General features: G+C 34.9%; 1 protein-coding gene across 3 annotated transcripts in view; it reads right to left on the reverse strand.

Moving 5' to 3' along the window:
• NAV3 (neuron navigator 3) overlaps positions 1-22,534 on the reverse strand; it is an 855,568-nt gene that overhangs the window by 174,295 nt on the left and 658,739 nt on the right. For all 3 annotated transcript variants that reach the window (XM_037846473.1, XM_037846472.1, XM_037846475.1), the window contains 2 exons: positions 18,037-19,063; positions 4,882-4,997 (listed from right to left, as the gene is read on the reverse strand). In XM_037846473.1, the coding sequence (XP_037702401.1) occupies positions 4,882-4,997; positions 18,037-19,063 (1,143 nt within the window). The remainder of the gene's footprint in view (positions 1-4,881; positions 4,998-18,036; positions 19,064-22,534) is intronic.

Here is a 22,534-nt window from a genome sequence, read left to right on the forward strand (position 1 = left end):
TATTAATTCCCTTCCTTGTGGTGGTAAAATTTATCTGTCTCTTGTTCTTAAAGATGAAGACTTATATCTTAGTCATGTTTGTTTTCCCAACTCTTGGGCTGCCTGGCATGTATAAGGTGCTTAGTGATGATTACTGAAAGGATAGAGGAGTGAATAAAACCATATCTTACAACAAGCCTGTGAGTTTATCAGGCATCATCACAGTCACCTAACAGATAAGGGAACCAAGGAATGATTCAATCAGCTAAATAATGGCAATGCAGAGGACAGTAGCAATTTTTAATTCCTAGAACATCTCCCATTGTACATCTTATGCTGAATTTGAAGGAATAGTCTGTGGGCCTAAGTTAGGGCTTGGCAATAAATTCAAGTGCTTATGTGGTTTTTGGTTTATCAAGTAGCCAGGATGTAGTAGCAACAGAAGAATAAGAAAGAGAATGAGAGCTGTGGCAGGAAGGCCTGAAAAATGAATGGAAAGAGACTCTGAGAAAGGAAAGTAATTGTTGAAGTGAGAAACTGGTGATACAGACTTCTGAAAGATTCATTCTTCTATGGGTTTATTACATATTCATCCTTTCTCTTTCTTTTTTTTTTTAACAAAAGGACTTGTTCTTTTAAAAATCACAGCTCATTAGAGAACATTTCTGGACTATTATGCTGCTTCTTTAGAATAACTAAAACTTTTCTTCCACATATTCTTTGATTTTTCAGTTATGGTGTAATAAAATTAAATATTGTAGATAGTCTCTTTTCAACTCATGCCAATCTCTTCAGTTGAGTACTTTTCAACCTTTCCCCGTTATTTAACACAGTGTTCTTTCCCATTGGCTTCTATCATGTAGTTTTATCACAGCGAGCTTTAACAATACCTCTGAGATCATATTTACCTTTGCATGTCAAAAAGTCAGGCTCAGTGTGACTATTTCCTGAATGCTCTATACTATCATATTGCTTTCTATAGCCAAAGGAATCATTCCTACCTTTCCACAAATTATTAGGCTCCTTCCCTATTTTAGTTCTCATTGCTATGATATTCCCATGACATTTATTTTGTTTTGCAAACATTTATTGAGCAGTTACCATGTACCAGCCACTATTCTCAATATTGGGTATATCAGTTAATAAAACAGACAAAATGGAGATGGAGAGTAATTGAACTCTGAATATATTTTAAAAACCCAATTATTCCTTATCTTAATCTATCTGCATCTGGTATCTTCTGATAGCAAATCAGGATGGTAAGGGATCATGTGGCATCTGAAATTATTTTGTTTCTGAATCTCTGAGAAAATAGAAAAGGTTCAAATAGTAAGAAATATTTCAAAAAGTTGATTCAAATATACTACTCTGTTCAAATAGCAAACAATATTCATGGAGCTGCAGGTTTTCCAATGGATTGGGTGTCAGGTATAAAAGAAGGGAAGGAATCAAGGATGATATACTAAGGTTTCAGGACTGACCAACTGGAATGACAGACTTATCATTAACCCAAATCAAGAAAACTGAAGGTCAAAAAAATTTGATGGATAAAATTTTGAGGGATAATATCAGTTCAGTTTTGGACATATTTTTGAGGTGTCTAAAGGATATTTGAGTGGAGAGGTTGTGTAGGCAGTTAGATATGAGAGTCTGCAATGCAGGGGAGAGGACACAGGTAGGGAGAGACATTTGTGAGCCATCAGTGTACAGATGTAATTTAAAGCCATGAGACACTCCCAAGTCATCAAGGGAGTAGAGAAGTCCAAGGACTGAGACCTGGATCATTTCAATCATGAGGGCAAGTTAAAAAAAATGAAGAAGAAGAAGAACTAGAATAGGAGACCTAGAAAGAACAAAGAGTGACACTGGAGGAAAACCAAGAGAATGTGGTACCCTGGAAGCCAAGGAAGATATTTTCCCAGAGTAGGACAAATACTACTGAGAGGTGAAATATGATGAGGGCTGAGACTCAATCCTTGGATTTGATCAGGTGGTCATTATTGGCAACCTTAAAAAGAGCAGTTTCAGTGGAGAAATGAAGCTGAAAGCCTAATTGGAATAGGCTTATGAGAGAATGAGAGGAGAGAAATTAGAAACAGTGATTGGAGGCTGCTCTTTGTACAAGCATGTCACAAAGAGGAAGAGATAAATGTGGATAGTACTTGGAGGGCAAACTGGGGTCAAGAGAATTTTTTAAATTATAAGTGGAGAATTGGTATCAACCTATGGGCTAAAAGGAATGATTTGTGGAGAGGGGCTATTCAAGAGGTAGAAGAGAGAATAATTCAAGGAAAGTCAGAGTATATGGATATAAATGTGGGTACAGGAATAGATGTAGTGGCAGGGATGTGTGAAGCTCTTTTCTGCCTGCTTTAATTTTTTCAGTGAAGTAAGCAACACATTCATCAGTTAAGATAAAGGATGGGAGAGGTGGTATTGTAAATTTAAGAAGAAAAGAAAAGGTATACGAGGTATATGATTGCCGTTTAAAGCAGACTAGAGAAATACGGAATGGTTGGTAGGTAGCATTAAGTATTCACTTGACATCTGTGGTCATGAATTTTAAAGTGAGTCAAATCAACATGTGGTGTGTTTTTCCCCAGGTTCATTTGATGAAATCGTTTGATGAAATCAAATGAATATAATAAAGGGAAAGGGGGCAAGAGAGTTAAAGGTATATGCTAAAGTGAAACTACATTCAGTAACCATAGGGATTCAACTGACGGAGAACAAAGAAAGAGTTTGTTTGAGGGACAGTAAAAGGAAATGAAATCAACAAATTGGAAATCCTGATAGAGAATGATGAAGTCAGGATACAAAAGGAAGAGGGATGAAAAGACAGGAGGATGTAGTCAGTGATAGTGGGATGCAAGAGTATTGAAAGGATCAATTATGTGGATATTAAAGCCACCAAAAATTAAGGCAGAACTCATAATGGAGACAGTGATAATGATCTAGAAGCTAAAAAAAAGGAAGTATATTCAATCCCATTTCTTTATGACAGTCATCCTCTTATCAATGTCCTACTGAAAACTCTCATCAAGATTACTCCAATTATAGTAATTGATTTATAACTAACTATCCATAAATAAAGATCATCTTCTTTCACATAATCTCAAGTTTGCATTAAGGGACATTTTTCACTATCCACCACAAGCTAATTTTAATCAGATAAACTTAGGTAAGATAAGCTTCATTTCTGCATTTTTGATTTTCTTTTGTTATAATTCTATCTAAATCAAATCTATGATTCTATATAAACATTTTATTATTACTGCAGAATAATATTATGCCTTCTAATAAATCCATTAAATTGCTATATTAAAGTCTAGTTTATATTCTACTTTCAAGTATTCTAATAAAATATCAGAACATTAAATGGAAATATTAACTGGGAATATGAAAAAATGATCAGATGGCAGACAAAATAAGAAACTGGAGAATGAAATAAATACGGATTATTGGTTCAGAGATACTCAGTGATACATTGATTTCAGAAAAACAGTGTTCCTTGTTGAAATTTGCATGAAAATTACACATCAAACTGTACAACAAATTCATTTTCTCCTATAGATCTGCACCGTAGTATTTCTTAGGCATATTGATACTAATTGAAGGCTTTCATATATAAAGATATCTGTGAAGCATAAGTTTCCTCAGGCCATACTATGTTTACAAAAAATCTGGTCACAACAAAGACACACAGCATTATATTGGCCATGTGACTACTTGGAATTATGGAATGTTTCCCCAATATTTAGAAGAATATATAAATACCATCCCCACAGACATGTCATGACATTATCATTTCGACACCTTCCCTGCACTGGCCCTTTGTTGTCATCTTCATATGAAACCTCTGCTGCTAAATGATGTTGCTGGTGTTAATTCTCTAAAGTACCCTTGGGATGCTATCTGTCATTATCAATATCCACTGGTGAGCACTACAGTATTGGCTAATGCTTCCCAGAGAGTGCGTCAGGTCTGCCAAAGTGGGGGAGCTTTTCCACTCCAAAATCTGTCATATTGTTACCTCCATGAATTTCTGAGTAATACCTCAAGTAGTCCTTGGAGTACTACCATAATTTTTAAATTAAATAATCCTTTTGTTTTTTTCCAGCCTCATGACTACACAAGGCTGGTTTACCCAAACAACAGGCACACCTCTATTTCCATGCATTCTTATCCTTAGAAAAAGATAAAATGTCCTTAAATGCTCTCTCTCCTTAGGAACAGTATATTCTTCTAAGAGGCTGCTTTGCTCCTGATGAAAACAGACCCACATAAACAAAATTACTCCAAAGGCCTTCCATATGTCCAGACTTGTCTCAAGTCCATATGTCAGACTGGGGCTCAAGCTGAGAATCCTATTGTACATATTCAAAAATCTGACAAACTGTACACATATGTGGTTTTTGTTCCTTATGTTACTTATATAAAATGCAATATTTTCCTAATTAGAACTTTTTTTTCCAGAATGAAAATTTGGAGCCAATATGCAGAAATGATTCTAAATAATTCAGAATTGAAAACAGAACAGGTTTGGATTGGACATGGAAAATTTACATTGACACCAGATCTTCAATATCTTTTCAATCTCCAATAGTATCTAAGGACCACCTTATTGACAATAGAAGATTATCCAGTTTTCTTTTATTATAATCAACTTGACTGAGGGACTAATGGACTTGTAAAAGCTCGGGCTTCTAAAATACTATTGTTCTTTACAGAACAATAAAGAGATCATCCTAAACAGAGTAGTCAAATAGTTTTAACAACATCTGTTGAATGAGATGTACATAGTCCATTTTTGCATAAGAAAAAACAGTATTTAGTACAAAGATTTACAGAGATATTACAAAAATTGTGAAATCTGACCTACCCATTAATCAGATCACTTACCAGATATCTCCTCTAGGCATTGCTTAGCAGTCTTACTATATGATAAATCCATTTTAGTAGGACTGGTACAGGAGTCAGCAGATGATAAAGAGGTACCTTCATTTTCTGAATGTGCTCTGAAATTAACCAAGAAGACAGAAACAAACAGCAATTGTAGTCACCAGTGACTCATCAAAGTGGAAGTTCTCTCACACAAGAAGAAACCAACATATTAAAAGTTTTCTATCAAAGAAAGTAAGATTTTCTTTATGGCTGGGACCTTCCAAGCTTGTCTATTTATAGGAGAATTTCTTTTTTTTTTTTTTTTTTTTGCACGTGATCCAAGACGGAGTGAGATATTAAAACAGATTTCTTAGATTTTTCTGAATTTGGGAGCTTGTTACTACCAATAGATGATTATATTTTGGGGGCTAAAGACTTGAAAAGATCCCACTTTTTTTTTTTTTTTTTTTTTTTGCTGATTTAGACACTGGTGAAACTGTGTTCTTGGGAGAATAACTAATAAAAACTGAAAAAACCTCTAAAATTTTTTTCCCATGAAAATCCTTTTATGAATTATGTTTTTTTGTGTATTGCTCATAGTTATTTACCTGATAACATCTTCAATAGCATACTTTCCAGAAGAAACACTAACTATATATGCATGTTCACAAGTCTGACCAATTGGTTTAAGCTCAGACCAATATTGAACATATGTTTTAAACATTATTAAATATGCAAAGTAAAAATAATTATTGAAGTTGTTCTGGGCCATAAAAGCGATTATGATGGTTCAGTTACCAAAGATTGCAGAAACATCAGTCAATCAAAATCAAATTCTCATTCTTACAACTAACTACCTTTTGCATTACATGTTTTATATTTGTGTGTTATGTGCATGGATGTTTATTTGTGTGTGGTTCATCTATAAAGGGTAGATCCAATCAAATGGAAAAGTACTCAACTGAGTGTCTTTATACTTTTTGATATTCCAGTCTTCACGTATTGTTTCTTCCTCTTATGCACAGACAACTATTTTAATGCAGATTCTCAATGCAGATTCAAAATCTATATATATTTGATACCAACCGCCACATTTTAAAAAATTCACAGCACAAACTGCTAAGACATAGGAGGCAAGCCAAAAAAAGTATTGTATGCCGGACTGTGTTCTTTGTATACTTCCTGTTTGCTTTGGAGTCCCAAATTTCTAGTACTGGGTTTGGCCCATGTAATGTGATCACTAAATATTTCTTACTTTAAAAACATATATAGAGAATATTATCTTTGAAATAAAATTTTAGTATTATTTTTATGAATCAGTTTTTTATTAGTATTTTACTTTTATTTTAAATTGTTTTTTTCTTGAGAGGAAATAAAGGGTAATCACTACGGCCAGAAATATTTGATATTTATCTGATAATTCTAGAAACTCTGAGAAATTCATTAGGATTTTAAGAAATCATGGAAAACTTCATGCTATATGTATGGGTATATGTGTACATATATGAATTTGTATATAAAAGAAAAAGCCATGCAAGAATTCCTTTCAAACTTGTGTCTTGGCCTCCAGTGGCTTCTGGCTGACTGATCCTATTTTATCCCAACTGAAAACTGAATGTAAGAAGCATGAGGAAAACAAGAACGAGGATATATTATTGAGTAAAGATATCAATGTCACTTAAATCAACAGAAATGTTTAGCCTTTACTTTACTTGGATATCTTGGCAGCATTCAATGCAACTGACAAGCCTTCTTCCATGAAACTATCCTCCTTCCTTGGCTTCCATGATAAAAATTCTTTAGTTGTTTCTATTTTCTATTGATGCTACTTTGTTCCTCTTTTGTTCTCCTCTACCTAATTGTTAAATGTTGTGGTTCTGGGTAGTAAATAGGAGATACAAGAAGCAAAACTGTTGGGGATCCTCAACACAAGCTCATATGCTTCTTTCAGTTTTCATTCTATGGTCTCTCTAGATGATCTAATCATATCATTGTTTTAATTATTACCTATGCACATATGAATTTCAAATTTATAACTCTAACTTAGTACTTTCCTCTGAATTCCAGATGTGTGTAATAACTGCCTAATTGATTTTCCTCTTTGTTGTAACAAAGATACCTCAACCCCATCACATACAGAATTGAACTCATGCACTTTTCTCAACAAACCTGGTCCTTGTTCATTGTATGCCTGTACAAAACCCCTAACGGGGCCTTTAAGTTGGACAAAGTCTGGTCTTTGACTCTCCAGCATTACCTTGCAGTCTCCCCTTCATTCTCTCCATTGCGGCCAGTCTTTTCTCCACTTCTCATAGCTCTCTGGCTCATCAAGACCTTTGCACTTGATATTCCCTTTGTCAATAATTTATTTTCTTCTCCACTTCATCCAATTAACACTTTTCCTTCAAGTCTTAGTTCAAGTTTCTCTTTCTTACGGAATCCTTCCTAATTTCACTGATCAGAATTCCCCAATTATTAATACTTATAATTCTCTGTACCTTCCTTTACAGTACTTTACACACTTGTAATTTGACATCTGTGCAATTATTTGATTAATGTTTACCTCCCAAACTAGACTTCATTCTCTAGGTTTAAGCTCACCATCATATCCCAACATCTCATTCCACATCTGATAAATAGGCTGCGTGCAACAATATTTGATAAACTAATAAATAAATCATCTCATTACTGATAACCAAACTGGATTATTGGGTAAAGTATTTGGAAGGAAGCATAATAGAATGGTGCATGCACTGGGTTTAGATGTAAAACTTGACTCTATCACTAAATAGTTATTAACTCATATGACCTCAGGGAAATTACTTAACCTCTCTGAACCTGTTTGCTCATCTGCAAAGGCAGAGAAAAATACGTACCTTGCAAAATAATTGTGAAAAGTATTATTATTACTAAAGCTCTGAGAAAGCATTCTCTTGAGACTTGTGGGCCATGGGAAATATATCTGGCTCTCTGTGCAGCCCTTTTCTTTTCTTCTCTGGACTCCAGGTTCTCCCATATCCCTTGTCTAGCCATAGTTGCCCTTCCCCACCCCCCTAACTTCTGAAGTTACTATAGTCTGTTCTTCCCCTTGGGCTCCTTTCTCCAGGCCACTGTAAGGGTCTTACCTCTTCCTCGGTCTGCTGTCTCTGAACCCAAGGAAAAAAATATCCTCTGAAGTTTTCTAAAGATTTTTATTTCTTGCTAAAGAAGTTTAAATGGAAAGCATGTAGTGAGACTGGGGACTCCAGGGAAGCCTGGCTACCAGCCAAAATGCCTCACAGAGGCACAGTGCTTTCACGAACTGGCTGAGAGCCAGGGTCGGGCTACAGTTCTGCAGGCTCAGTATTCACATATTGATCTCTCAGAAGCTGAGTCACACTGAGTAGTTCACAGAGATGCCTGTTTAAAGCTCAGTGCCAATTGCTCTTCTTAGAACAAGACCAACAACTGTCGCAGGAGCCAGAATGTCTGTGGCCATGCGTTATACAGACTCGGTATCTCCCTGTAGGAAAATCTATACAAACAAAAAATTATTCAGAGTGTGCTTTGGAAGGAGACTACTTCAATACAAACAGATCTTAGAAGTATTCCTCAGGAACACTCTTCTCAAGATAGCTTATAGCTATCTTCCTCCATATATGAGATAACACTCAACTTTGTTGGCTAAGTCCCCATTCTGTTTCTCTGAGACACTCTTTTATAAAATATATTTATATTTCAGACAGCTCAATCTTGTCTTAGAATCTTTATTTTATTTTATTTTTTTAAGGTGGCAGTGTGTATTTCTGGATGAGTCACTCTTTATTGACTTGTTAATTTAAATCACAAGGGATAATCTACTTCAATTTATTTGTAAGTTCTTTGGTGAGTTTCTCACAGTATTTCCTATATGAATTATCTACATTAGTAATGATAGGAAAACAGATTGATAAAGGAAAGGATTATGGAGAAGTTAAAGTTTGAATAATAGTAAATAGGACTTAGAAGCTCTCCTTGCTTTGCATTCATATGTAAATAGTCCAGATCCCTCTGTTTTACATAGGTTAAAGCCCCAACATTTCTCCAGGACTTCCACCACAACCTTTGTTAGAGTGGAATTAGATTCAGTCTACAGAAGGGCAACCAGTGCTGACTGGCAAGAACTTAACTTATATACCAGTGATCAAAGAAGTTCAGTTAAATCTCTGGAGACTCCCAACATGGACTCTCTGTTTCTGAATGCTTCATAGTAGTAAAACAAAAAAAAGATTAGGGTTGATATCATGAAACAATTCATGAAGACATCAGAATCAGTAGTGTTCTCTAATTGGAAGCTACATTTTGAAAGATACAGAGAATATTGCAGTGGGATCACTCACTGTTCCCACAAAAACTGACAATAGATATCCCTCATGTGATGGGGAAAATTAGTGAGTACCATACTGTTTCTTCAAAGTATTAGGAGGCAGAGTCCTATGTAGACTATCTTCCTAAGAAACTGACAACATGGCCATCATTTTAGAAATATCTATTGAACCTAAAAAATATTGCATTGTAAAAACACCACTTAATTTATTTAGAATTCTTATAAGCCAGGTATCCTAGTGCTAGTGTCTGTTGCTAAGAGACACAGTAGTTAAAAGTCTACCAGCTATTAGCCTCAAAGCTATTTTCTGTTTATGTGCACTTACTTAGTCAGGTACTGTGCCTGGTGTTTCACCTTTAGCACATTCCTTAAAATTCACAATTATCCTGTAATATAGATGCTACAAGTAAAGAAATTAAGGCTCCTAGAATTTAAATAATTTGTCCTAGGTCACAATCTGGTCAAGACTTAATCCACACTTGAAGATGGCTACCTGTAAATCTTGATCTATTAACCACTACCCTATAGTTTCAATTCAAAGCCTCTGGACTCTGAGTATTTTATTGCATATTTCAGGTGCCCTCAGCTGACAAATAGCTCAGTCACTAAATAATGAACAGAAAATATTTGAATGCAAGCATAGCTATGGTATGCTTAAATTTTACTCTTCAAGAAAAAGGAGGAACTATGTTTATTATTTAAAAGAACTCAGCAATAAATCCTGGATACTAATTATCAAGCTTCAAATATTCAATTTCATAAATATGGTGTTTACATATTGGTTGATATTCAAGAAAGGAAGAAACCTATTTGTTTATATTAAATTTATCTTGATATGGTTTAATCACAAATGTCAACATAAAAGAACTGCTTTGAGTAAACAAAATTAATTAATGGTATTGTGATTCCTAAAGGAAATGATAAGCAGTTATCTTTCAAAAACCAGCAGTAGGCTTACTTTCTTCTTTCCTTCCCCGTGGGAAGGCAGCCTGGTGTCAGCCAGATCCCAGACCAGGTAAGTGTCAGAGTAAAGAGTAGTTCAGTGTGAATGAGAGCTTTGTTAAATATAGGGATGATGAGAAAATAAGAAAACATATTGAGGATAACAGGGATCAAGTTTTTCATGACTGATGCAAAGAAAATACAGATATGAAAAGGGTAAAGCTAGAATAAATCCTATGATTTGGGGTTGGAATTAGAAGTGTCAATGTGAACTCATGGTTTTCAACATACTGTCAATTCTCATTATTAGCGGTAGTTATGTTCTATAAAGTTGCCACGACACAGAATTAGTGAATTTTAAGCCATTGTCCTTAGGAGAAATACAAGGTTGGATGCCTATGAGCCTCTGGTCACAATATTTTCCTCAACTGATCAATACATAAACCTGTTTTATGTGGATTTCTGTTTAAAGACACCTTATTTAATATATATTGTTGATTTATTAGTATGGGATTCATGGTTAACAATACTATAACCCATGCTTGAGCAAAGCTTATCTAATACATGTATTTTCTCCATAAGGCACATTGTGGCCTTTTTTGCATAGGAACACTAGACAGTACTTCAACACTACATTTGGGGGCCATTTTAAACAGCAAAATCACCAAAAAAGGCACAAAAATGTAAAAAAAAAAAAAAAAAAGCATGGCACCAAATATACCATGAAAAGGATGCTTGTTTCAGTATGAGAGCTACAACAAAAGAAGGCAGAGTATTGCTTTGTTCAACCTCAGCTGGGAATGTGCATGTTAAGCAACTTGAATTTTTCAACACTTTGCTCATATCCCTGAAAGTGTTATGAGTACTGATTTTGGGATTACAACTAAATGTTAGTGAGTAGGTGAATCTGAGTCTGTGAATAATGATGACCAACTATATTTCCTAACTTTGACCTCTGATAAAACCTAGAAGCAGTAAGAACTTGGTTTCTAAACATCATTAAAACAAGTCAGGATAAAGGCTATTTCCAAGGCTGGGACAGAGAAAGGACAAGATGAAACTGGAAGATCCTGTGCCAGAAAGAAAGGAAGTTCTCAGAGTTATGTGGTGTGTTAAAAGGACACAGGATCCAGATTAAATAGGCTCTCAGTGGTCAAATGTAGGAAAATATTAAACAAAATAAATAATGACAACAATAGATTGTAACTCATTGAATAAAATAGGAATTTTAGTCCAGATAATACAAATAAATAAATGAATAAATAATGGAGAGAAGAAAAAATATCTTTCTTAAGGGAAAATGCCAACTAGTAAAAGCAGAAGGAATGATGGAATTAGAAAATTATCATTTGGCAAACATCAGAGTAAATAATTCAGGCAAGAAATCACAATGTATGCTAAAATTTGTGGGTGAAAGTAGATTGAGGAGTAGGATTTTTACACAGTCTCATACTTCACACAAATAAGCTTATTAAATACAAATGGGTACAAAGTAACTTTAGATTTGAAAATTCTGGCAGACATCATCTTAATCAAATAACAAAATTTAACAATAACCAAAATGGGCATTATAGATATTGTATGACATCTGATAGGATGCAATGGTAGAACACAACACCATTTCTGTGAAAGAATATATAAATATATTCATTCTAATCACAAGGGAATATCAGACAAACACAAATTAAGAAACATTCTACAAAATGCCTGGCCTTTCAATTGTCAATGTCATGAAAGTCAAGGAAATGCTAAAGATCTGTTCCAGACTGAGGGAGATTAGCACGAGATGACAACTGTTTGCAACGTATCATCCTGGATTATATCCTTTTGCTAAAAGTGATAACTTTAGGGCAATTGGTGAAATTGAATAATATCTCAGGATGCTCTAGATGAAGGGTACATGGGAGTTCCTTGTACTATTCTTGTACATTTTCTGCAAGTTTAAAATCATTTCCAATTAAAATATATATATATATGAAAAGAAGAAACAGCAACGGTTTGCTGAAGCAGCCTGGCAGCAAAGTACTTCTTAGAAAAGGCAGTTTCTAAAACAAGACACTGAGAGAATGCCATCTCTTAGCAGTATTATACAGAAAATTTCCTCTTCTAGCAGTGTCTGCATAGTTCATCTTTAAAATACTGCATGTGGGAGAGTTTAAACAGCTGCAGAATGCATGTATATATGTGTGTGTGTGTGTGTGTATATATATATATATATATATGTATCAAACCTAGCAAAAGACAAGCTTGCAAGGTAGGAATTAATAAACTCTAGCCTGTGCTGATGACCAATTATGCACAGTTCACAGAAAACCACAATTGCAATAGAATTCGTAATAGTAGCTAGAGGGCTTTAAAAGCTTTATCTGCATGACAGTTATATGTTCTACATTTCAAACTTTCTAAACACACAGCTCCTCCTATTCAATCTTCTGGTTTAACAGATAAACCAAACTTAAAACCATGTGAGTACGCATTTTCAAAAGTCATGTTTTATATACTTTGTCATTCAGAAGACAGCATATTCAACCATCACTTTCCCATTTCACTTCCTAGGCAAATGTGAAATCTCAGAAAACCTGTTATGACAAAAATCTCTTCTAAGAACCCATGATGCTGTTGTATAAAATACACTATATTATAGTAAAAGAAAGAAAACCTTTAAATTCAGACTACTTTCAACTAATTTTATATATCAAGTATGTAGAGAGGTTCTCCCACTTATATTTAAGTTAGGGGTTTAAGAAGCATGATTATTTTCTCCTCTTTATACTCTTTATACTAGTGTCTTGCCTTATCTAGAGTTTGTTATCCTTTCTTTACTTTTTCTTAATTACTCATAGTCCTTTTTCTGCTCCCTTTCCCCCTAGGGGTTTGCTTTATGGCCAATGTATCGTTTTCTCGGCATTTACTACAAATGGTTAGAAAATAAGGAAAATCACGAAGACCTCAAAAAAGCAAGTGACAATCTGGTCAATAGCTATTTTGAAATGGCTTTGGAAGGCTCCTGTTAAAAAGTCAGAGTTTCAGGGAAAATGTACAGGTCTCTCTTTCGTCCTTAGTTAGCTAATTACTTTACCATTTTACTTCACATACCCTTACAGCCTTGGGGAATATGGCTCTAAAGTGACGAATTCAAAAACAATGGAAGGATAAGACATATGGGAAGACAGGAGGCAATGAAAACCTCACCCATTTTTGATGCTTCCAGGGAACTAATGTTACACTTTTTGGACACCAGTGAAGGAAAAACAAATTCTAAGAATACAGCATAAAGTGTAACACCAAGGAAGAAGAGGAACAATGAAAAGGAGCCTTTTATTCTTACTATGCACTGTTCCCCTTTCCTTTATCTCCTATAATTGGGAACTTCAATTCAGGTCTAAACAAAGCTACCTCTGTCAGTTTGTAAATTTCCCCTTCATCTATCCACCAAACCTGGTTTACACCCACTGACCTCTTGTACAACGCATCTAGTTTACACACTGAAGACATAGTGATTTTCCTGATTATGCTGCACACATGCAGACACACACACTTACACACACACTGCAAGTTTCTGACATTTAAGGCTTTCTACTACGATAGGACTCCAATCAATCCTTTTTTTTTTTTTAAATCTCCCACTGCCCTTACTCATACAATTCATTTTCTAGAAAACCTGGCCTACTTGCTGAACACCCATGCATTTTAATTTGTTTATATGGTTATATGACACCTTCATCCTTACATTTAAATTCCTGTCCCTTTCATATCTGCACTCCCAAATCCTACCTATCTTTTAGGAGTCAGGGCAAGTGCCACTCTTCTTGATTTCAATACCTAGAAGTAATTTTCCACTTTTTGAAATTTCAATGTACCAAATCTGTTTCATTTCTTAGAAGTTTTACACTTCCTGCCTCATTTTGTAGTTATGATTGAGCTGGTCTCTTGCCTTTTATACTGTGGGCAATGGAAAGAAAATGATATATGGGTATGAGATATTTCCTTTATCCTTGATGCTTCATGCATAATAGATATTCAGTAGGCATTTGTAAAAGAAGAAAGAAAATAGGTGAGTGAATGTCCTGAAGAGTAGGTATGGTTTTATTCTTTAATATTTTAAAGCTGTTCATATTTTAATTAAACCCTACCACTTATAGGAAGTAAGGTACTTCAGAGTGTTTCTATTCCATTGTATATTTTATGGAGTGTCTACTGTGGGTAAGCTTTGTCCTTGGCAATTATACTACCAAATAAGAAAGACAAGACTCCAGCACTCAAAGAGCTTGCATAGCAGATAACAATTGAGGTGGCTGAAATAATGCTTGTTAATAAGTAAACAAGAAAGTATCAAATAATAATAAATACTATTAAGAAAATATAAGAGGATGATGGGATGGAATGCAGGCATGGGGCATGGTAGATGTTCCTTTAGACTAAATGTTTGGAGAAGGCTTCTGTGATGAGGCAGCATTTAAGCAGAGTTCTGGATGATGAGAAGGAGTACTGCCAGGATCTGGAGACTGTCAGTACAGGCGGAGGGAACCTCCATGACAAAGGCACTATTCAGGATGAAGTTTGGTTTGTTGAGAAATGGAATGAAGGCTAGGGGAAGCATGGTGAGGTTTGGCTTGAGGATTAGGCAGAGGCCAGATTAGGTAGAGCCTCGTAGATCAGGGTAAACTGATTGTATTCTATTTTTTTAAGTGTAATGGAAATCCAATAGATGGTTTCATGAATTGAGATGACATACATGATTTATAATTTTAGAAGGCCAGTGTGCCTTCTGTGGGAAGGACGTTATTGCATAGGGCCAAGAGTGGAAGCTTGAAACCCGGTGACAAATGGTGGTGACTTGGCTTGGGCCAGGACAGGGGGACTAGAAGCAGAAAAAGAATAACTGATTCATGTTGTATTTTGGAGGAAGAGTCAATAGGAGTAACTGAAGATGAGATGTGTGGGGAGGAGGTGATTGAAAGAGAACCATATATGAATTCTTTCCAAATTGTTCCCTTAGTCTGTCATTCCAATAACCATGAATCCTAATACCTAGTCTCTGTGGCACTTTTGGTGACTAACATTTGAATAGCACTTCACAGTTCACCTTTTATTTTTTTGCACAATGAATGGGTTATAACATCATAGAATGTTAAATGGATGATGATGCAAAATTCTTCCTTCCACCAGGCAATTCCAATTCATCCTTTAAGTCTCAATTCTTATTTTATCTCCCTTTATAAAGCATTCGTTGACTCCACTTCCACATGAGACTAAGGAAAACTCTATCTTCTACAGTATTTTATATGTTGTATATATTTCCACAATAGCAATGATTTTATATTTTCAACTATAGTCTCACCATTGTCCCCAATACACTGAGTTCACAGCGGGCAGAGACTTTTTTTTAAAGTCATTGCATTCCCTACTACATAGTATTTGCAGATCAGATCGGTGATGGGTACCTAAATGAAAAAGTATTTGGTGATTACCCTTATGCTAAACCATTATCATTCTGACACTTCCTTAATATCTCCAGTGGTTACCTTAACACTTAAAAAGGCAGCCTATTCCAATTTCAGACAGCTCTAATTATTGGAAATTTCTAAAACTGAGATAAAACTTAAAAAAAAAAAATTGCCTTTTTATCTTAGTTCTATCCACTTATTAAATAAAGAGAACAAATTCAAAACTACATTTATCACATTATAATGAATAATAATTGAGTTACAAACACAAAGAATATTCTTATTTGGATAGGAATGTGACTAATATGAAATCCATTAACTTCCCAAACCCAGCATTATTTCACAAGGCTCTGAATAATCAATTTGTAAGAATGAATATTGTGAAGCATATATTAAAGTACCAGAATGAATAATTAATAACCTAGCATGACCTAGAAATGGGCTATAAGAGGAAAAAATCACCCCATATATACAGGTTATTGAATTATCTATAAATATCCCATACATATAACATAAAATATGTATATGAATTTTAATTTATACTGGTTAATAGCAATTAAGCACTTCACATTAAAAATGAGCTCTGAGATAATTTTCCAAATTTACTATTGACATTTTCCCAGCAAGAATTTTCTCAGTATCAAGACCAATTATTTCTATACATGCAGAAAGAATCAATAACTGATTAAAAGGAAAATATTTTGGAGTCAGTCAGACTTGGTTTCAAAGGCCAACTCTGGCTAGCTCTGTGGCCTTAAGAAGGTATTAGTATTATTATTTAAAATCTCTGCTTCTTCATTTCTATCAAATGGGGGAGAAAATTCCTTTTGAGGGTTTGTGATGAAATTTAAATGAATAAATTCATTATAAAGCTTGTAATACTGAGACTTTCACCAAGTAAACACTCTATATATAAACATCTTTCATTGGCAGTTGAAAAGCCTGAATATTGACTACTCTACCTTGAGGGTACTTATAATATATGAAAATATAACATCAAATTATAAAATAATTTATGAAATTATTCTGAATTGAAAAGGACTTCAAGCAACTTTTACCTCACTTGTAGACTGTAATGTGAAGTTTTCTTACTACATGGTTTTATTTATTTTCAACTATTTTATACTACTGACAATAATAAATGCAACAACTAACATTCATAAGTCATTTATTCCCAATTTGAGTCTGTGCTAAAAATTGCATGTGGATTATTGTCTTTAATCTTTAAAATATCACAATGAGATGGAGCTATTCACCAGCCACACTTTAAAGGCATAGAATACTGAAGCTTGGAGAAGGCCATTCACGCTGGCATATTTAACAACACTTAAATAGGGTTTACCATGTGGCAGGTACTGTTTTAAGCCCTTTATAAATATTAACTCATTTAATCTTAAAAATAAGTAAAATAAGTTCTATTATTATCATCCACATTTTACAGATTGGGAAATCAAGGATTAAAGTCTTTAGATATGACCAGAAGAATTGAAAAAGCGGCAGATATTACTCTTCCTAGCCATCTCCTCGCTGACCAGCTAGTGAATAAAACTGGAGACACAACAGTAACTGAAATATTTATAATTGATTAAAACAAATCATAGACCAAAAGGTAAAGTGTGCTGCTTTTATAACTATGTAAGTAGGATACTTATTTTTAAAGGTAGCAAAAATTACATATGTCAATAAATACATATAAAATTAAAATGCAAAATAGTTAAAAAATAATAAATAATATACAAAAATAAAAATTATACAGGGTATCAATTTTACCTGGCAACATATGCCTAGCTATAGACAATGCAAATTTTATGCTGAGAAAGCAATGCCTCATAAGCAACATTTAATGAAGATTTACAATGTGCCAGGATATATATTAAATGCTTTAAGTACATTATCTCTGTTAATCCTCCCAACTCTATGAGATAGATACTATTATTCCCAGTTGACAGTTCAGGAAAATGAAGATAAGAGCTGTGAAGAACTTATCCAAATTCGTATAGCTGGGAAATGTCAGGGTTGGGAATTAAATCCAGATCTGTCTAATAGTAGAGCCCGAGTCCTTAACCACTAGGCTACACTCTCTGCTAAGGGGGACAAAAACAACAAAAAATCTGTATACTCTATAAAATAGAGAATTACTTCAAGAGACTAATAGTAATAAACAGAAGAGAAAGTCACGGCAGCCAGGATCTATCTTGTCTCTGACAACAAGTAGTTTAATTTTTGAGGGTCTCAATTTCTTAAAAAAAACAAATGACAATAGGAATAGATCATATTGAAGGTCTTTTTCCACACTAAAATTCCATATTAAATTCTAGGACTCTAGCTTCAGAACAAAACACTGCTCCAAAACGATTACAAAACCTGACTCTTGCAACCTTTTGTTATCACACTGTGAGAATGCAGACCTGGCAATGTGCTTACAGCTATGGACCTTACCTATAAATGAATGGAGCCACAGTGGCAGTATTCGGGTGGCTGTGCTGCTGCTGCTGAGGGAGTTGGACAGCACCATTTCCCGTGTTCTGTCCACTGCTTTGTGCCACAGGTAGGGTACAGGAACCAGAAGGAGAACCTTGGCCAGTTTCCTTCCCTTCCAAAGGAGCAGGGCAATTGGATGTGCTTGCTTTCTCAGTGGTTATGGGCTTAGTTAAAGACTGGGAAGGGCTTCCCTTGGTAGTCCTGAATTTTTCAGACTCTTTGCTTGCTGCACTGCTGGGTGATGTGGTTTGCTTGGCTGTTGGTACCTTTGAGCCTGGTTTTGGAATCCCACTGGAAGATGGGATTAAGCTTTCCTTCTTGCCTGCTGTTGTCTTGCTACCTTTTGGGATCAAGCTTGCAATTTTAGAGGTCTTTTTTGGAGCTGTCTCCATCACCTGATCCTTCTCTTCCTTGACTGATTTTTCAGTGCAAACTTTATTTTTGTCCCTGCTCTTTTCCTCTTTTTCCTTTGGCTGTAGCAAAGACTTTTTATTGCTGAGATTTTTGCTTCCAGCTTTTGGAGGAGCCAATTTAGGTGACACTTTGGGGCTGCTATTTGTCGAGCCACCACTATTCAGACCGCTGGTAATACCTTCCATTTCACCAGATTCAGAAAAGGCATCATCATCCTTCCCACCATCACTTAGTCCTGAACTGGGAGACTGTGGGGGCCGTAAAGCAGTCCGGGAATTGACCAGCTTGAATTTTTCAAGCATGGATTTCTGTCCCGAGGTTGCTGTTTTGGCCCCTTCTGAGACAGGTGGCTTGAGTCTGTCTGAAGATGGTGTGGGAGAGGTGGCTGGGCTTGACTGCTTTACAGCCAGCATGGTGGAGGTTGCGCTGTGCTTGACATTCATGGACTTGCTGCGCCAGGGCTTGCTGGCACTCGGAGAAGGGATGGCGGAGGCAGGGGGCTGCCCAGCAGTGCTGGAGGGCTGCATGTTGCCATTTACACCTGAAGATGGTTGAGGTCCTTTGGAGAAATCTGGACATTGTTCGAAAAATAAAAATGAAAAGAATGATTAGCTTTGATCATTTATGTCAAATCATTAAATATTTGCTAAATACAGATGCATGGAAGCATCCCTCCTCTGAACTGAAAACAGACCTCCTCGGTGGCATCAATCACTTCTGTGATGTGGCCGTTTTTGCATCATATATCAAAAGTGAAGAGTGCTTGACTGACATTGATTTCTGGAAATAGTTGCTTTTGTTTCCCCTCTGAAATTACTTACATTCAGATGGATTTTGCTAGCCACAGATATCTAAAGATGAATAAAGCAATATTCTCTACTTTTTCCAACCACCACTGTAGCTCATACTAGTAAATGGATATTCCACATAGACTTGTAAAAATGTTTTATAATGAATATTGAGAAACTGCTTTTAGCTACAGAAAGCTTAGTTTATTTTTATCTGATTAAATATGCTTATGAATCATCAGTTAGTTTTTGCTAACTGTCTGTATTTTTATTTGTATAAAAGCAGCTTTGGAATTTATGAATCTATGTGTCAGATAATCTAGTAAGCACTGTTATAAAGTTAATCATTACAACAGCCCTGCAAGGTATATATAACTATCATCATCCCCATTTTACAGATGAAGAACCTGAGGCAAAGAGGGACTAAATAACACAGCTTGGGTTTGAACTGATTTCAGAGTCTTTGCTTAACTGGCACAGCTATGGCATACTGTAGTGATGTGAACAAATCTTAAATTCTAATAGAAAATCAAGCTACTTTTTGAAAGCTAAAGGAAAATAAGTTCTCCATCACATAAATTCTTTACAGTACACTAGTGTTTGCCTAACTTCCAGAGGTTACATTATGACATGAATTTTTTTTATAATTATTCTCACAATGATTAATGCCTGATTATAGGTCTTAGATTTAAGCATGAAAAACTAAAGCAAAGTAGGAAATTTATAACATGGTATAAAATAAAAAAGAACTGAGCCTGGAGTTAGGAGATCTCAATTTGAATGTTAACATTTAGGTACCATGTAATTTTGGTCAAGACACTTAACCTAATCAAGAATTTCATTTACCCATGAATGCCTCCGTCTTCATCTTCTGTATGTGTGTGTACACATGTGTGTGTACTCATGTGGCAGGGGGGATTAAGTGAGATACTGCATGTAAGAGTGCCACAATTTGGCACCGTTAACATACTAGATATTGGCAAATTGAAACAAAGCTATTTTGATGAAATGCTCAATTGGAAGTATTTTATAAAGAATATCCATTTTCATAATATTTAGGAACTGGAGTTGATTAAATTTCATAAAATATTCATAAAGGTAAACCTGAAATGCTTTTACTTTAAAATGTTTTCTTCAAAGATGTCAAAACGTAGGATACACAACACATAATCTGATCAATTGGTATGGAATAATAGGTCTTACTCATTTCTCAGTACAGAAAATTGAGCCACACCAAAAGAGGAAATAATAAAGAAGTTAAAGACAGGTAGAGAGGTCAAATTGATAGGTGATTCTTTTGTGTGAGTGAGGCAGGTTTTACCTGTAAAAAATAATTTTGCCTTAAATAATATAGTCTGTGAAATTTATATAACTATAATATCATAAATGTATTTTATATAAAATGTTCTCATACAACTCGGTATATAGACATTGACTTCTAATTCTCACTACACTTCTATAACTCTTCATTCCGACTGGAAAAAAATGAATACAAGACTGAACATATGTACTCTAGATTAAAATGTAAAAATTCAGTAACTCAAAATGCTTCATTTAAAATTGTAAAGCATCTTATGAAAAATTGTTTTTTCCAATATGCATGTAAAGTATGTAATTATGTCCATGTCTGGAATATCTGTAGAAATTCATTGGTTTCATACACAAACAATACAGAGCTCTGAAAAACAATAGTTGTGTTGACTATTTCAAGAAAAACAAATCCAACCAGCTTAAAACCTCCAGTTTCACATAACATTTCACTTCCCATGAGTGGCTTTCAATCCTTTGTTAATTATCTGGGTTATAACTATGGATAATTCCAAACTTGTTTCACTCACAGATCCATTTCAAGTGTTATCATCGCACCAGAATCTGAACGGTTCTCACAGTGGACAGAACACCTGACAGGTAGGAATGCCTATCAAATATTTCCCCAGACTAATTGCTACTTATTGGCCAAGTCTCGGCTTTGACCTCACTTCCCCTGAGGGAAACATTACCTTACCCTTATCTTTGACCACTGTATCAAAAAACCTGGATTAGGTGGCTTTTCTACATTTTTTCCATAGTTTATTCTTTCCTCTGTTATAGCTATTACCACTCTGCTGAAATGCCTGTTCCCTCCACTACACTGTACATTCCATAAAAGCAAAGAGCTTGCCTGTTTTCACAGTTTTATACTGTGCCTATTTCCCTCACTATATGCCAGGCACTGAACTAAGTATTTGAAATGTATTAATTCAATGAATCCTCCCAACAACTGCATGAAGTTTTCAATATTAACCCCATTTTACACATGAAGAAACTGAGGTATAAAGAACTTAAATAACTTGGACACATTACATAATTTGTGACAAAATTGATAGCTCAGATACTAAGTTAATTCTTTCAACCATTCTGTTACACTGTTTTCTCAAAAGTAGTAGAGTAAGTTCAATGGCTTATCAGTTGCAACAATTAATCCTTGAATATGGAAAAATAGGGCCCAACAAAAATAGTAATTGTTAAATTAATGCTTCTAATAGGATTATAGCAGTGAACTTTATTTCTTAAGTACCCAGATTCAGCTGGGAACTATGAACGCCTCCAATCAAAATGAATGTCATCAACTGCAGTGAATAGTGAATATGCCCATGCATTTTACACAGTGACCTCACTGTTTTACTGATTCTTGTCTGTCATATATCTCTCTATTTTTCTATATATTTCCAGCAACACTAATCAACACTATTTAGTTCCTTCTATTTATAGGACTCTAATCCAGGCATAACATCCGAGTGGCTACTTCAAAACACACCCCAAAACACAAAATAATCTAGTTGGGGAAAATAAAACAGACTCATAGAAGATAAAGGCCACTACATGCCAAATGAGTGGAAGGTGTGTAAGAAAGCGGTAGAGAAGATCAGAGTTGAAAAGGGTCACAGAGAGCTGCATAATCTTGAATAAGAGCAAGATGATGAGATAAAGGCGACTGAAGGCATTCAAGGCAGGAGAAACATTAATAAAACTTTTTTAAGGAGCTATGTAAAATTTTATTCTCTTTATTTACTTTTAAAAATAGGCATACACATATACTGGGATAAAAATTTGGAGAGACAGTCAAAAAATCTGAGGCTATTTTGCTAGGAATGTTGTTAAGAGATACATGATGACATCACATTGAATTAATCTTTAGTTCTTACACTAATTTCAAAAATTGTTTGCCATATTTCATATCATATAATGAAGAAAATTATATTAATAATTATTAC

Source organism: Choloepus didactylus, chromosome 8 (assembly GCF_015220235.1).
Source record: "Choloepus didactylus isolate mChoDid1 chromosome 8, mChoDid1.pri, whole genome shotgun sequence".
Lineage (NCBI taxonomy): Eukaryota > Metazoa > Chordata > Mammalia > Pilosa > Megalonychidae > Choloepus > Choloepus didactylus.